Below are 16,741 nucleotides of genomic sequence, written 5' to 3' on the forward strand. Positions count from 1 at the left end.
TGCGTAAACTGAACAAAATAAATGGTTTATGTTGAAAATCTGCTTTCCTTCTAAGAGTCTGGAATTCTGGTATGTGCCACGCAGAAGGTGCCTATTTGACCAGTCCACGATAAAAACCCTAGGCAATGCATTTCAAATAAGTTTCCTTGTTAACATTTCACACATGTCACAACTTGTTGCTGGAGGAATTAAGTGTGTCCCGTGTGAATTCGCCAGGAAAGGACCCTTGGGAGCTTGCGCCTGGTTTCCCCAGACTTTATCCCATGTGTCTTTTCTCTTTGATCTTGCTCTATATCTTCTTGCTGTAATAGATCTTTGCCGTGAGTTCTCCTAATTAATCATCAAACCTGGTGGTGATTTTGGGGGCCTCCAACATACAGTCTTATTGTTTTATTCTACTCTCAACAATATAAAATATTACATTTACCAATTTAAATTAAAAATATCACACTTAATGCATTTCTCATACATTGTGCATTGGTAGGTAGACAGGAGCTGATTAAGCATAGTTTTCATGCTGTTCTTTTTTTCTTGTGAAGTACTAGGTTCTTACCTACTGCAGTTTTTTCCTACACCAAGCATATCTGCCATTAATACAGTTCAATGCCTGGTACACCATGTTTTTAAAATTTTCCCCTCGATATTCTTTTTGATCATATTAGCAAGATGACCCTGGATAAATATCTTTCCCACTTTTCATGAAATGCATTTTATATCCTTCACTGAATTCATTATTCCTGTACCCAGAGCCAAGTTCAATTCTTTAACACCTGTGATTTAACCAACTAAATTAACTTTCCATATTCTTTTTCTTACAATGATTGAACTGTCCCTGGGAATGTTAGGTTAGAAAAATCTTTGTGCCCCAAATTCATTGGTTTTTCTGTTCAGAACACCGTATTTCCTAGCTAAAGCTACTTCTTTACCTTTTTTTTTTTTTTTTTGCCCCTCTTTTAAAGATTTTTCCAGAGTCCTTGTGTGGTGCCAACAGTTAACATGCTCGGCTGCTAACCAAAAGGTTGGAGGTCTGAGTACACCCAGACGCATCTCAGAAGAAAGGCCTGGCAATCTACTTCCAAAAAATCCAGCCATTGAAAACCCTATGGAGCATGGTTTTACTCTGACATACATGGGGTTACCTTGAGTGGGAATTCATTCAACAGCAACTGGTTGGTTAAAGATTTTCAAAACTATGTTCCTTGGGGACACTCTTCAGGCTGTTACTAATAGGTGCTTATGACAGAAGATTCAGTGGTTAACTAAGTTCGAGAAATTAAGTAAGCAAAGTTAAACAGGCTGCTTTATTACACAACTTTTCAGAGTCTTTAGGTGATTATTTGAATTGTGAAGAGACATTTTGGGCTTTGAATCGTATATAGTTTTGTATAAGTTACATAAAACCTTTTCCCCAAAACATCTTGAAGGGACCAGTATTTTACAGTAGATATTTTGAGAGATACTATGCCAATCCATGGTGGGATACCAACAATCAGATCGAATCTCTGAGAAGTCTTTGGATACAGTTCCAGGGAAGCTGCAAAATATGATGACCAACCATGCATAACTACATTGCTGAGTACTAAATCTATTGTGTTCTAGAACTGAAAACATCTAAAGTATTGAGTAAAATAGGAATTAAAAATGAGATCAAATAAAATTTTTTCATGATTATTAATTTTAGATCTTCCTCTCTATGGGAAAATTACTTTATAATTTTATATGATAGAAGAGTATGCAGTTTCTTTAACATTGTGGCAGTAAATTACTTGCCCATAAAAGGAAAATAAAAATTCAGTTCGTTATAAGTCAGTAATCACTCAATAATAGCTCATCTATCAACCTGAAACTTGAACTGCTTGATTTCTAAAATGAAAATACACAGATACTAAAAATAAGACTACTGGGCAAGAATTTCTTAAAAAAACAAATATACATTACTACTAACTCAACAAAAACGTTTGTTAATACTTTATTAGTAATGTCTAGTGGACAGAACATAACGCAAACCAAATAAAATGTTTAATCTTTGTCTTAGTCCAATAAAAATAACTGACATTCTGATTGTTGTTTCTTCTTTGTTAAAGAAGGAAAGTATTGATAGAACAATTAGGCACACAGTTGACACTTACTGTACAATGATATGCACAAGTTATTTTTTTTTTTAACAATTATAATCCTAAAATGTGCTCTTTATATTTTTCCCTTGTAATACAGGAGCCATGCTCCTATAAGCAAAATTTATTAATAACAAAAGAATTTTATACAAGGAGTGACAAAAAGACTTCTAAAACAAGTCCTTAAATAAAAGGATGCAGCAACAACGGAATGTAAGTTGTTGGGTTAAGAAGACAGTTTAAACTAGATCTCAAAACATTAAAAATTCATTTATTTTACAATTACTCAAATACACATGCATTAAATGAAAATATTGCACAAAATTAAAATTATAGATTGTGAAATTTATATTGTTCTTAATTTCTTAAAAATTGGTACAATTTATGATAGCACTTAACTGTTGGATTTTTTCCAAATACCAGCAGCACAAACTTAAAATGACTCAACTGAAATATTCAAGAAAGTTTTCTAAAAAAAATTAAGGCTAACCAAGTGCATCCATTGGTCAATGGCACAATTGTTTTCAGCAACTATTCAGAACACCCTAACTGTAGGAAATGCCCACCTAAGTGCTATATGTAATTATACAATCAATTTTTTAGGTGAATGAACTGTAAGTTAGTAGTAATGGTTTTTAAACAGTTTATATGCTACCTGAAAAATTAGAAAACCCAAAGAGTGATTAATTTTGAAGTTTTTTGCCTAAATGCACCACCGACTTAAAAACACATTCGAAAATCAAATATCATAAGACATAAAGCCTCTTTATGTATATATTCATATATGCAATAAATGCATTAAATGTAATAACTTTATTAAACATAGTACACTGTACTTGACTTACGGGTTAAATATTTTACACACAGCTCAACCAAGTCATTTTCAAATATATGTCTAACTTTAGCACAACCACGACTCTCTCTGATGTAGAAACATAGATGTGCACAGAGAAGATGCACTGCCATTTACATAGACTACCATTTGACATTTCTGCTTTTGAAATATAAACTCTTTTAAACAAAAAAAAATTTTTTTTTTAATCTCATTTAATCAAATAGTTTTTGGTATGATTGTGGTTATCTTGCAGGGTTCTGTTATGAAAATTTGGAATCTTGCATGACCTTCCTTTCCCTGGTTGATAGCCAGTGTTCCTCACATTACATGGAAACGGTTTTTCACATGTACACACTAGGCTCCTATGTGAATTCTTCTGTACAGACCTAGATTTATTCATGTCAAAAATATACTCGAAATGGGTAGGGGTACATATGAAAGTCATTGCACTTATGGCCATGCTGATGCTTTCCACAGACATGTTCCACGTATTCTCACTTTTTAAAGCCTGAGGCATGGGGAACGGGTGGGACGGGGAGACACACTGAGCAGAAGAAATACTTCTTCCACCGGAGCCACTAAAGATCTTTCTCACTTGCAAGCTGCAATGAAAGGGATTTCATGTATGTATTTCTGAATACATGCAACACATGTTGAATACGTGCATACTACAAGTACGCACAACAGCATTATTAATAAATATGATTACTATTATAAAGCTTTATAGGAAGGCTTTATGCTGTTAATAGGCTTTACTTTGTAAGTAGGATCTAACCAAAAACAAGAAGGTAATATCTTGTTCCAATCTTAAAGCTCCCAAATAACTGGGATACCAATACTCCATCCCTTTATCTTAAGCACCTAGACATTCTTTTAATACCAGGATCTTGGCTCAGTGGTCTGATAAGTAGCTTCACTATTTTAAGGTTTTAGTGTTAAATATTTTTAAAACTACAACAACAACAAAAAAGCTGACACAACCAAACCCTTAGTCAGTGGAAGTATTTAAAACTATACAGAAATCCTGCATACAAGGGATATGAAGATTTCTAAGAAGGGCAAAATGGAAATGAGCAAACTACAGGAAATGCAGAGGCTCCAAAATTTGAGAAGTATTTTTCCTTGTTGTTGTTGGCATAGAATTATTTTAGGGACTTAAATGGATACACTGAGAAATTTTGCCAACTTGCTTTATTTAGAATTTTACATTATGCAAAATATAAATAAAAGCATATTTTAAAAAATATTATAATTCTGTTTTCATTATTTTCATATATGTACAATTTAATAGAATTAGGTATTTGTATATTTCATATGACTAATAAGTTCACTTAATCCTTTGATCTGCTATTTTTTTAATTACCTAAGATATATCTAGATCACAAGTTAAAATTAGCATATGGTAACTTCAGTGGAGTACTGTTTTTATAATTTCCATATTTTTTAGAAGGACAGAATGAATTTGGCAGTTCTTTCAACAAATTATACTCTTCCCTGTATAATCAGTAATCTATTAAAGATAAAGAAAACTGTAATAACTTCAGAACTAAAATAAAGCCACCACAAACTTCTTTTTTGCACACAGAATGCAGAAAGAAAACGTATGATTGAGTACCATAAGGGCAAAACAGAGCCCTTAAAGCACATAAGACTCAATGAAAATTTGTTTTATATCACTGAATGACAAATCCAATCAAATTCTGGTTTTGATTGGTTTTGTTTTATATCATAGAACTTTAATTCGGTATAAGGGTACTTCATAGTTTAAGGACATTCTGTCACTTTTCCCAAATCTGAAACAGATGTTCCAAAGATCATTCGCCTGGCTATCATCCACAGTATATCAAAATGCTGACATAAACCTACAAAATCATTATGTGAGATCAATCCCCCAAAATCATACATTGCACAGTCTCCCACCGTTAAATCAATGTATCTGTGACCATTGTTTTGTGCTTTTCTCTGCTCTCATATCTACACTCTGGCACTTCGTCATTGCTGGAGAGAACGCTGATTAGTTTGAAATGGAAGAAACAAACATCATTCTTGCTCGAGATGGGAGCAGTATCCTCTCAATGTTGCAAAAATATGCACCAAATCATTTAAGACACGGAAACCTCTTGGTAGTGGCTGGATTACAGACGAGGATGAGAAGAACCACAGTCTTAGGGATGTATTAATAATCTATTTTGAGACGCTAAAAGACTGGTGCAGATACAACAGTATATGAGTTAAGCCCCAGAAGACCTGTCCATACCATTAGTCCTGGACAAAACGAACGCCAGCTTCATAGATTGGAGTGTCACCTTTTCTGTAAAGAAGGCGCTTGAGTAGTCTGAAGTTTCTGTTTATATTTCTGCATCTGCTTTGACCGTGAATGCAGTTTGTTGAAAAGGTCACGGAATTTATATTGTGGAAATAAGGTTTCCAAAAAGCCTTCCAAGAAAACATAAACCATTCTCCTATTTAACTGGTTGTGCTGAAACATTTCAAAAACACGAAGTATACCTTTCCGTGTTGTCTCAGCCCCAATAATGTGCTTCAGTTCATCTAAATGAGGAGGGAAAAAAAAATACCACAACTCAGCATTCAAATTAAGGAAACATAAGGCCTAAATTATACTCTTAAATAAATCAGAGGAACTGATAAAGAGTACATATTCAATTAGTATGTTCAGTTATCCAGTATAACTGAGAGCTTAAAATTTATGCATGTCTGCATGCATGCATCCACTTATGGTCCTGGAGACAATGAGGCACAGGAGAAAGAGGTGGAATCCAAACTCAGCAATCCCACATTAGAGCTACAATCCTGTTCCTTAATACTCACGTGATACTAAACCACCCTGAGTAGGTGTCCACAATGAGATAATGTAAACTCCAAAGCACTATATAAATATTCTTACTCTGTCTAGCACACAGTGAGAAATGGGATAAGGAAAGAAGATGTGTGAAAGCTGATCCATAATCTCAAAAAGTGTGTGGTAGAGTAACACACTGAAAGCATAACTATGTTTGCTGAGATAATAAGGAAACATTTCCTTCAAGACAGCAAAGTCTACTTCAGTGACAAGTAGACTTTGCTATCTGGGCAGGACTGTGATAGCTGAAAACAGATGAAGGATTTGCCTTGGTGAAGAGAACATCGATGAGCAAAGGAGAAAAACTAAACCCAGTGCCGTCGAGTCGATTCCGACTCACAGCAACCCTATAGGACAGAGTAGAACTGCCCTATAGAGTTTCCAAGGAGCACCTGGCGGATTCCAACTGCTGACCCTTTGGTTAGCAGCCATAGCACATAACCACTACACCACCAGGGTTTCCGAGCAAAGGAGCTGTGGGAAAATAACAAGGAATGTTCAAAAACTGGGAGTGGTTCAGTTTGGTAGAATTTTATGATTTCTAAGAAAAAGTAGAGAAAAGATGAGAAAACTGACAATCTGTGAATGTCAGAGTGAGCAAGTTTGGAGTTTACTCATAGGCAACATGAAGTTACTAGAGATATTTGAGTATAGAAATAATGTATGATTATTCTTAATAATTCATAATCAGGACTCCAATAGCAGTAAATACTATTTGTTGCTTTAGAAAGAAACATGCAACATCCAAAAGGTAACTAGGGTTACAGTGTAGTTTGAAACAAACTGTTGTTTTTGTGCGCTGTCTATAGTCAATTCCTACTCATAGTGACCCTATAGGACATAGTAAAACTGCTCAATAGGGTTTCCTAGGCTTAAGAAGCAGATTACCAGGTCTTTTCCCCCGTGGAGCTGCTAGCCTTTGGTTAGCAACCAAGGGCTTTTACCATTGTGCCACCAGGGTTCCTTTTTTTCAAACAGTTTGTAAATTTTTTAAAAATCAGGCATGGGATTATGCATACATAAAAACATATTTTCTCTCACTTCCTTCAGGTCTTCACACAAGTATTATCAGCGAGGCCTTCCTTGATCACCCTATCTAAAAGTACAGGTCACCTAACAGTTCCTATTTCCTTTGCTTGCATTATTTTTCTCCTTAACACTTATCACTCTCTAACATGCTCTGTGTTGTATTTATTTGTTTTGTTTTCTGTCTCCCCCAGTAGAATGTAAGTTCCAAGAAAGCAAAGATTTGTGCAAAGAACAGTGTCTGGCACGTTATAAGTGCTCAGTAAATACTGACTGAATGAATAAGGTTTCTTCCAGCTGCAGAAGTAACTCTGTCTTTATAGCACAACCTGGTTTATTTTAATAGTATATTAAATATTATTCTAAGTTACTGTTTTCTTTGTTTTTCTAAAATGTAAAAATAATATTTTTATAATTTTCTTTTTACCACCAAATGCAATAGGATATGGACCAGAATTAATAGCCATGTTGTAAATTTCCAATTTAATTATATGTCTGACAGAAGAGAAGGGTGATCATTAAAATTTTATGAAAAAAAAAATTAAGTCATAAGAAAAACAGGTACTGTGTGATTTTAAAGAATGTAAAAATATTTCTTTTTTATTCTCTATATCTATAATTAAAATGTACAGAAGTATTTCTAGATATTTTCAAAGATAATAACAAGAAAGGGACCAAACCATCACCATTACCACCCAGCCACATAAAACCTCTTTCCATATTATATAGCTTCTCTCAGTGAGAGAAGACAAATGGAGGCAAAGTGAATCTAAATCAGTGATACAGGTGTATCCTAATGAAATAACTCAAATTAGTCCAACAAAATGCTGCTATATATACTTTCTCTGGGATATTTTAATAAAGATTAATAATGGATCAATCAGTTGGTTCTATATAAAGCATTCTTGGAAAGAATTTATTTGTCCTCTTAAGTAGAACAACTGTTCTTCCTGAGAACATCATACATCATACTCTTTTTATTAGCCCTTTCATTTATCATATATTTTATTTATTTTATAATCTTATTCCTAAAGGAATCAGAGCTGCAGAGTGAAATGGCTAAAACCACAGGCTTTTAAGTCATTCAGAGCTGAGTCAGAATCCCAAACTTGCTAGCTTGGATAGGTTACTTAAGTTCTTCAAGCTTCTCTTTCCTCACATGTAAAGCTTGACATTAACAGTGCCTAGTTTTTTTTTTTTTTTAGTTTCATAGGAGAAACCCTGGTGGCATGGTGGTTAAGAGTTATAGCTGCGAACCAAAAGGTTGGCACTTCAAAACCACCAGGCACTCCTTGGAAACTCTATAGGGCAGTTTTACTCTGTCCTATAGGGTCGCTATGAGTCAGAATCGACTTGACAGCAACGGGTAGTTTCACAGGACTGTTCTGAGAATTACCTAAGAATATATGAGAAATGCTTAACATTGCCTGGTATATAGTCAACAAACAAATGGTAATTATTATAATAAAAAGACAGCTAAACTATCATGTTCAATGCCAAAAATTCAGGAGAACTACAAATTAATGAGATTTTTACCAAAGGTGCTCACTCACCTGGCATAATTGCAAATAATTTTGTTTTTCCAGCAATTCTTGTTCTCATTCGAATAGCTTTATCTCTGCATGGAACAGTCTCTGCTAAAATGCCATTGGGCCAAAGTGCATCTCTATTTAAGAAGATCAAATAAACTTTGTAAGCATTTTCATTTTCTAAACACAAGTTCGTAAAATTATGCTGGTTTTCTACAGAAAACAAACACGAACAGAAAGAGGGAAAGCTTCTGACATTTATATAGGTAGAATGATATTCAATACACAGTGACTAAGTGTAGGGGGTTCAGTTTTTTGGTGTAAAGGAATATACACAAAAAAATTAACAGATGAATTCTGCCCTGCAGTAATGTATAAAAAAAGTATAAACACTAACAAATAATAAAGATAACAAAATGGAATACAAAGATGACTATATCACAGCCATTTAAACTCAAAGCAAGCCTCTGCTGGTTAAATATCTTCTCCAAAATACAACCCTGCGGTATCTTGAATTCAGATACCTTAGTGCTCAACAGCCAATTTTTCTCAGTTATGCCGCTCCACACCCTCTTAGAACTAAGCCAACATAAAACCAAATTCAGTGCCCAGGCCTCCCATAGCTGGATTAATTACAATGTTCCTTTCATAAATAATAACAACCCATTCTCCTTCACTTTCACGATGAGCTTGATTACTGCTCCCTAGTTCTTGGGCAAAAGGCAGGAACTGTACACAATGATGAAACTTCCATCTGGGAATTTGGTCTGAAGAAGAGATTCCCCAGAGCCATGGTTTTCAACTCTGCACATCAGAATCACCTGGAAACGTTAAGAAAATCTTAATGTCCACGCCATATCCCAGATTAATTAACTCAGAATCTCTGGGGACGGGACCCAGGCATCTGTACTTTTTAAAGCTCTCCAAGTGATTCCAATACACAGCCAAGGTTGAGAACCACCGCTCCAAAGGAACATCGTTCACCTACACTGACACTGAACAAACATGCCAGGGCAGGTAGTTCCCCTTTAGAAGCAGCATGGTTTAGTGAGGAGAAACTTAGCTTCCACATTAGAGAAACCTGGTTTCTCCATTTTTTGGCATATGAGCACCAGCATGTGAGCATTTTCTCATAATGGAGATTAAAAACACCTATACCTCATAAAACAGGATAAAATCAGAAAGCTTACACAAAGTATGTGGCAGTGCCAAGTACACAGTTAGTGTTCAATACTGATAGTTCCCTTTTGCTTGCTTTCCTTTTCTTCAAAGTATATGATGACATGAAATTTTTATTCCTTGCTTATCTTTTACATTTATAAAGAAAAAAAGGTTTATTTCTCTAGCATGCTATTATTTCTTCAAAGGGACTGCATCTCATTTTTCACTCCTCAGAGACTGGCAGTGTTAGGCACAGAAGAAGGGTTCAGTATATTTTTGCAGAATGAACATATTAATTGCAATATTAATGCTGTTTGATTTGCATTCTTTTTGAAGGTCAAATATTTAATAGACAATTAGGCCATATTCAAATCAAGGTCAGCAAACACAATAGAAAAACTAATCCCCAAAACTAGGCATTTGATTATATAACCCATGCCATTTCTACACTAATATCTAAATTATCTTAAAGCCACAGTAATATGAGAAAAAAAAGTACCCTATAATTGTAAAGATTTTTCTTTCACCCTTTTCCTATTCTGGTTTTAAAGCAACAATGATCAATATGTTCATGGAACAAATGTTTACTCATTTTTATAAATCTTTTTGTATGTTTGCCAGTGACTGACTAAAACAAACTTTATGGACAGGAAGGAAATAAAAGCAATGGAAGTTAATTAGTGATAACAATGCTAAACTCTGTACTACCTGAAAGAAGTGACTTGTGTCTTAAGATATACCTGAAACGTTTCACTGAGTCAGCTACTTGCTCTGGTGAGGTCATCCAATCAACATAGTCAACTATTTTTCTGAAAGTAAAGTAATTTAAATGAGTCAGCTCAAATTTTTAGAAGATGAATAAAATTAAAAACACTACTTTCATGAAGCAAGCAGCTTAATTTGGAAGTATTTTATCTCTAAGACCACAGACTAATGATCTTCTTAAAAGGTTCAGACAAGGAAATTCTCCTATAAAGGTCGAGCACTCCCAAAAGCAAAGGTTTAAAAGTTAAGTATGATTAGAGTCTATGTTTAAAAAAACAAAAATGTGGTACCTATTAATAGTGTCACCATATGTGGCTCTTATAAGCTGCTGAAGTAGGTTTTTGATATTCCTTCGCAACCACTGATTTCTCTCTTTTAAGTCGAATACTTCATCCATGAGAAGCAGCATTACCCTAAGTGGAATATTGTCATCCACCTACCAAAATATGGGGAGAAATAAGGATAAATTTATTTGAGGTAGTGATCTACTATGAATGGCCATTTTTGGTGCTCCTCCAAAAACGATTGGTTCTATTTCTCAAGTACGAGAACCATTTATACTAGAGCCCTCGCAACTTGAAATTTCATTCTAATTAGAGAAAAATCTTTTAAAGCCATCTTGACAAAATAGAGAACTTTCCATCCATACAATGGTGAGTAAATTCTAAGGCTGTCATAAAAACATTTCTCCAAACGGATTCACGATAATCTTAGGAAAAGATTTGTCTCTCTTACATTCAGTAGGGGCTGTATCTGTTTGGGAAATCCCAGTGATGTAGTGGTTAAGAGCTACAGCTGCTAACCAAAAGGTCAGCAGTTTGAATCTACCAGGACCTCCTTCGAAACTCTACGGGGAAGTTCTACTCTGTCCTATAGGGTTCCTATGAGTCAGAATCAACTCAATGGCAATGGGTTTGGTTTGGTTTTTGGTATTTGTTTGATAAGTCAAATGCTAGCTCCACTGTCTATGTTCTGGTGCATCTCTTTTATAAGAATAAAATATTCTCAATATGTCTCTGTATTTAACAGAATAAAATACAATCTACACAGAATGAGTTTTGCTTGGTTAGTGAGTTGTATGTAATTAGGTATTTTTAAGAAAAAGAATGTGAAATTCAACACAGCATGTAGCTAAGTTAACAGTACAAAAGGCATATTAGAGTCTTCTTTTAACAACTAAAACTTGGTATAGTTTTATTATGGAAATATTCAATGAATGATATAGAAAGTAAAGAAGCTTAAGATTTCAAAATACTTGTCATGATTATTTCAGAGAATCCTAATTACTTATAGTAAGACAATCTGGAATGCTTCAACGTGACAAAAATATATAAAGCAAAAAAGAAGTAGAGATTTCAGACTTTAACAAAACTGCATATAATTACCAGTAACTTATAATTCACCACTAAGATACACTCTAATTATTACCTCATAAATGTTAAAATTTAAATGTTGACAAAATAGCATGAGCTGTAAACATTTTCTTAGTCACCCTCCATTTCACATATTGAACCTTAACCAAATTGGGGGGGAGAGGAAGACCTGTTTTATTACTAAAAATACTAAGGCAGAGTAAATACTGGTCTAATATCTGATCAAGTATATTCATGGGTTTACTGCCACATGACAATTCTAATAAACGGACTGTAAAAACCACATAACAACAGAAGGAATAATGTTATGGGTATTATACCAGCAAAACGCATAATAAAACATTCTAAAATAATCTTGAAAAAGCAAATTAAAAAATCTCTTTAAGATAGCTTAGTATATATTCAGTTGGAAACAGAATGGAAATAATTCTAATTTTAAAATAAACCTGTCTAACAGAACAGAATACAGAGACCAGAGAGAGACCCAAACATATACAATAACCTGATTTATAACAACGGGGAAACTGAGTACACTGGGGAGAAAATGACCTTTTCAATAAATGTTGCCTGGGTGAACTGGACCCCTGCTTCGTTCCATACAGAAGAATCAAATTCAGATAGATTACAAATCAAAATGTTGGAATGATAAAATACTAAAGGTTTTTAAAGAAAAACATAAAAGAACATCTTTATGACCTTGCAGTAAGCACAATCACATATGTAGCACACACAGCAATACGGACGGTAAAAGATATTCATAACACATAAATATCTGACAAAGAGCTCAGATTGTATAAAGCATGCCTATTAATAAGACAAAGCCAATCAAGTCAATAGAAAAGCAGATAAAAGATCTACACAGATACATAAGACACCCAAATGGTCAATAAACAGAGGAAAAAAGGTTTAGCATTTCAACAGTCATCAGAGAAATGCCAATCCACACAATATACAACAATCATAATGGCCAAAAATCAAAAAGACACAAAATCTTGAGTACTGGCAGGCCGTGGAAGGAGCCTCGGTGGCACAGTGGTAAAGCACCTGGCTGCTAACGGAAAGGTTGGTAGTTTGAACCCACCAGCGGCTCTATGGAAGAGAGATATGGCAATCTGCTTCCATAAAGAAGCAGATTAGAAACCCTATGGGGTAATCTACTCTGTCCTATAGGGTCTCTATGAGTCAGAATCAGTGTGATGCTAACGGATATGGGGCAGGATGTAGAGCATCTGAACGCCCATGCCCTGCCAATGAGAGGTATAAGTGGAACACTTTGGAAACTTTGGCAGTTATCTACTAAAGCTGAACTTATGTATGCCCTCTCACCCCGCAATTCATTTCTAGGTATAGACCCTTCAGAAACACATGCTTTTTTTTTTTTTTTTTAAATCAAAAGACATGTACTAGAATGTTCACAGGAGAACTATTCACAATACAAAAAATAAATTTTGCTATATTTACAAAATAGAATAGTACACAGCCACAAGACTGAACAAACTACAATCACACAAAACAACACGAAGAAAACCACAATGTTGAGCAAAAAAAGCCAGACTTAAAGGAGTACACATTGTATAGCTTCATTTATATAACATATAAAAGCAGAGAAGAAGCAGCCAGGATGGTGATTAGCCTCAATAGGGGAAGGGCAGTGACAGGAAGGAAGCATGAATAGGTTTCTGGCGTGCTGGTCGGAAAGCTTACTATATGGGGGCATGTTCAGTTTGTTGTGAGAATTCATCAAGCTTCAAAATATAATGTCAGCATTATACATGTGTGTGTGTGTGTATATATACCTATACATACATTACAAAACACTTCACTAAAAAGTTAAAAAGATCATCCAACTATAATTTAAATTACAATTGAATATTACGAAGAATAAAATTAACTCACATTATCATCAAGCTGAGCTGAGACTCGACAATGTTCAGGATCTGAATCAGTCTTCGGAAGTAAAGGAGGCACCTAACAGTAAAACAAAAAGCAAAAAATACATAATAAAATAAACACAGTAAAGCAGAGAAAGAAAAAAAACATAATACAATAACAAACCAAAATGAGCATCGAACATAATAAATAGCTTTGATTTGATTTTTGGTGCAATATATAAGCAAAGTTTAACAATCTAAAACAAGAAACCAAATATAAAGAGGTGATTATTATCCTTTGGTAATTACCAAAGGATTTTTTTCCTTTAAAAAAGGATTGACTTTTGAGTTGGAAGGAGAGGTTACTTAGTCAAACTCCTATATTTTTTAGAAGAATTTAAAACTAAGAAAGGTCAAGCGACTTGAAGATTAAATAGTAGCACAGCCAGGAAAGAGAACTCCAATCTTCTTTCGCCTTAAAGGGCTTGACAGTATGTTAATAGGTTTAAGGAATTAATTAACCCATTGTTAAATAATAAATAAAGAGGCTATGGGGAGATAAGGACAGAAAGACCAGTGTTAGCTGACAATCCTTTGTCTACACTGGAAGTACTACCAAGATGAGCTACCATAATAACCCCTTCGTGTTACTGGTGAGGAAAAAGAAGCCAAGAGAAGTTCAGTGGCTTTTGTAGGAAGTCACATAGGTAGAGCGGCAGAAGCGCTACTGGGCAAAAGTTATTTCAGTGTTAGTGTACTTCTCCACAATTAGAAATAAAGATGAAACATTAGAAGAAGTATGAGAACAGAAAAGTATGATTAATACACACTATTTTAGGAGCCATCTGTCTTAAAGAAAATTTATCTGTGTTTATGTGTATTTCCCCTTCATTCAAACGTAATCTAACAAATAGAAAATTCTAACAGCTATTTGCTTTCTTTTATAGTCTTGATTACAATCTTAAATAACCACACTAAAATTCTAAAAAATGTAAAATCAGGAATGTAGCAAAGTCCTTGGTCCCCTGTCTTTATCTGTCAATGTAATGTAAACAGCTTCTGAGGAAACTCCTCCATGCAACTCTCCGGTACGTAATGTAAGGACCCAGAGCCTGATGGCAATAAAAGACGTTTCCTCCTTTTGATCTAGGGTTCGCTTAACCACGGGAATCAGGAGGAATAAGACTTCATGCTTCCCAAGTAAATACTCGTATAACACATTTGCACGATAGCACCTACTTGTTATTGAATTTAATATCATTGTATGACAAAAATGGCATAAAGGAATAAAACAGTACAAGGAATGTTAACTTTGCTAATTTTAAATATTCTTTTAAAATGCATTTTAAAATCCTACCATAGAAGAGAATGAGACATGAACAGATGATAATATCCATTCTGGTAAGAGTTAATTCTCTTTGGTTTTTCATTGTTTATGAGACTAGGTGTCAAGACAACCTTGGACTTTTGAAAAGAAATAAGGTAAATCTAGGCAAGAGCTCAATAAATCTCAGGTGACTTAAATCTGTTTTAGATATTACTGAAAATGTCTTCTTACCTTGAAAAATGATTGCTTTATGTCTTGACCTAATCTTTCTGACATTCTGCCCATGTTGTCTGACATTTTAGTCATTCCCTCTGCCAAGCTATCAGGAAGGGATTTAACTGCATTTGAAACATTCCTCATGGAATTGCGAAGTGGATTAACAAAAGTGTCCATCTAAAGGGGAAAAGATATTATACCATGATTTCATTGTATCAGATTTGCTATTCAGTTGAGAAGCCTGGGAAAGTACAGAGTGCAACACATGAAAGATATAATAGTTTTCCAGTTACAATATCTCATTTCATTTTTAAAGAATAGAACTGTTGCCTTCAGTGTTTTAAATATTTATACTCACACACACTTACTTATAAAATTAAAAAATTGGAGTGATGAGGTTATTGTCATAAAATGAATATAAGCTTTGGTTACCTTATTATTAAAAGATATTTGGAAAAAAATTGAAAAGTTTCACAAAACAGAAATTGATGCAAGTGGAATTAACCAATATATACTTCTGCCACAATTCAAGGCAACAACTGATAGAGATATTGAAAAGTAAACAAGCAGATAAAATAAAAAGGAAGCTCAAATTAATTAACGTGTAAATCTTTAAGATTTATTTTTTTTAAATAATTTTTAGATATATTACTTGCTGAATTAGAATCTATGGAGGGAATCTGGAGTCTAATACAAAGGAGGAAAAGGGAAGCTGAAAATGAGACATGTAAACTGTATTTTAGTAATGGAGAATATAGAAACTATAGAAGAAAATATGACCAGAGATATTTAAAGAAATGAAAATCTCTAGATTTAAAATTGATATTCTGACTGTAGAGATGTCAAACAGTTCAATTAAGAAATGAGGGACATCTAAAGAAATCAAAGTTAACTGTACATGGAATTCTCTGAAAGGATTTTTAACAGACAAGAACAAAAACATGAGAAAAGGAATACAACACCAAAGTCATACAAGACTGTAAGAATATTCTCCACAAAATGCTGAGTCTCACAAAAACTCTCAAAGAAAAATTACGAACCATCCAAGAAACAAAAACACAATTGCAACAAAAAAGAACCCCACTCTTGGGGAACATAGCACAATGTTACCAACACGACACAACTCCTTCACTCTGATATGTTTTCATGGTTTTCACCAAAAGAAATTAGAAAAAGTGAAATAAGTATTGTAATAAACACACAAAAAGTGAATTTCAAGATAATGTAAAAAGGTTGGGAGCTTTAGTTACTCCCTGGCTTAAGCTGAGCCAACAGATCAGTAGAAATGCTTGATGATAAGCAACCTTTAGAAGGGACACTGTCAGAGTAAAACAACTCACAGTAGAACCAAAACACAGAAACCAGAATGAAGAAGGATCTGAAAAACACTACCATTGATGAAGGATAACATGTGGATAAAAAAGATGAAGCTAACTATTGTGCTCTTGTGTGTGTACATTCACATATAAACCAAAACCAAACCCGTTGCCATCGAGTTGATTCTAATTTTATATACTGTAGTTTCTGGTTAACCAGAAAAGTGTTCAAATCTACCGGGACATTATCTCCAACACTGTGTTTTTTTTTTTTTTTAACTGAAATAACATGAATAAGCTAAGTCATGAGAACACTAGTAAAGAATAGAGATAAACATGAGAATAAAC

General features: G+C 34.2%; 1 protein-coding gene across 3 annotated transcripts in view; it reads right to left on the bottom strand.

Moving 5' to 3' along the window:
* Nucleotides 1-1,971: 1,971 nt before the first annotated feature.
* SNX13 (sorting nexin 13) overlaps nucleotides 1,972-16,741 on the bottom strand; it is a 161,692-nt gene continuing 146,922 nt past the window's right edge. The window contains exons 18-23 of one of the 3 annotated variants that reach the window (XM_049893269.1): nucleotides 15,093-15,254; nucleotides 13,560-13,631; nucleotides 10,581-10,726; nucleotides 10,266-10,334; nucleotides 8,389-8,501; nucleotides 1,972-5,499 (exon numbers count right to left, since the gene is read on the bottom strand). In XM_049893269.1, coding sequence (XP_049749226.1) covers nucleotides 5,252-5,499; nucleotides 8,389-8,501; nucleotides 10,266-10,334; nucleotides 10,581-10,726; nucleotides 13,560-13,631; nucleotides 15,093-15,254 — 810 coding nt within the window. In that variant the 3' untranslated portion in view covers nucleotides 1,972-5,251. The remainder of the gene's footprint in view (nucleotides 5,500-8,388; nucleotides 8,502-10,265; nucleotides 10,335-10,580; nucleotides 10,727-13,559; nucleotides 13,632-15,092; nucleotides 15,255-16,741) is intronic. The other 2 variants (XM_049893267.1, XM_049893268.1) reach the window with 2 other exon arrangements.

Source organism: Elephas maximus, chromosome 8 (genome assembly GCF_024166365.1).
Source record: "Elephas maximus indicus isolate mEleMax1 chromosome 8, mEleMax1 primary haplotype, whole genome shotgun sequence".
Taxonomy (NCBI): Eukaryota; Metazoa; Chordata; class Mammalia; order Proboscidea; family Elephantidae; genus Elephas; species Elephas maximus.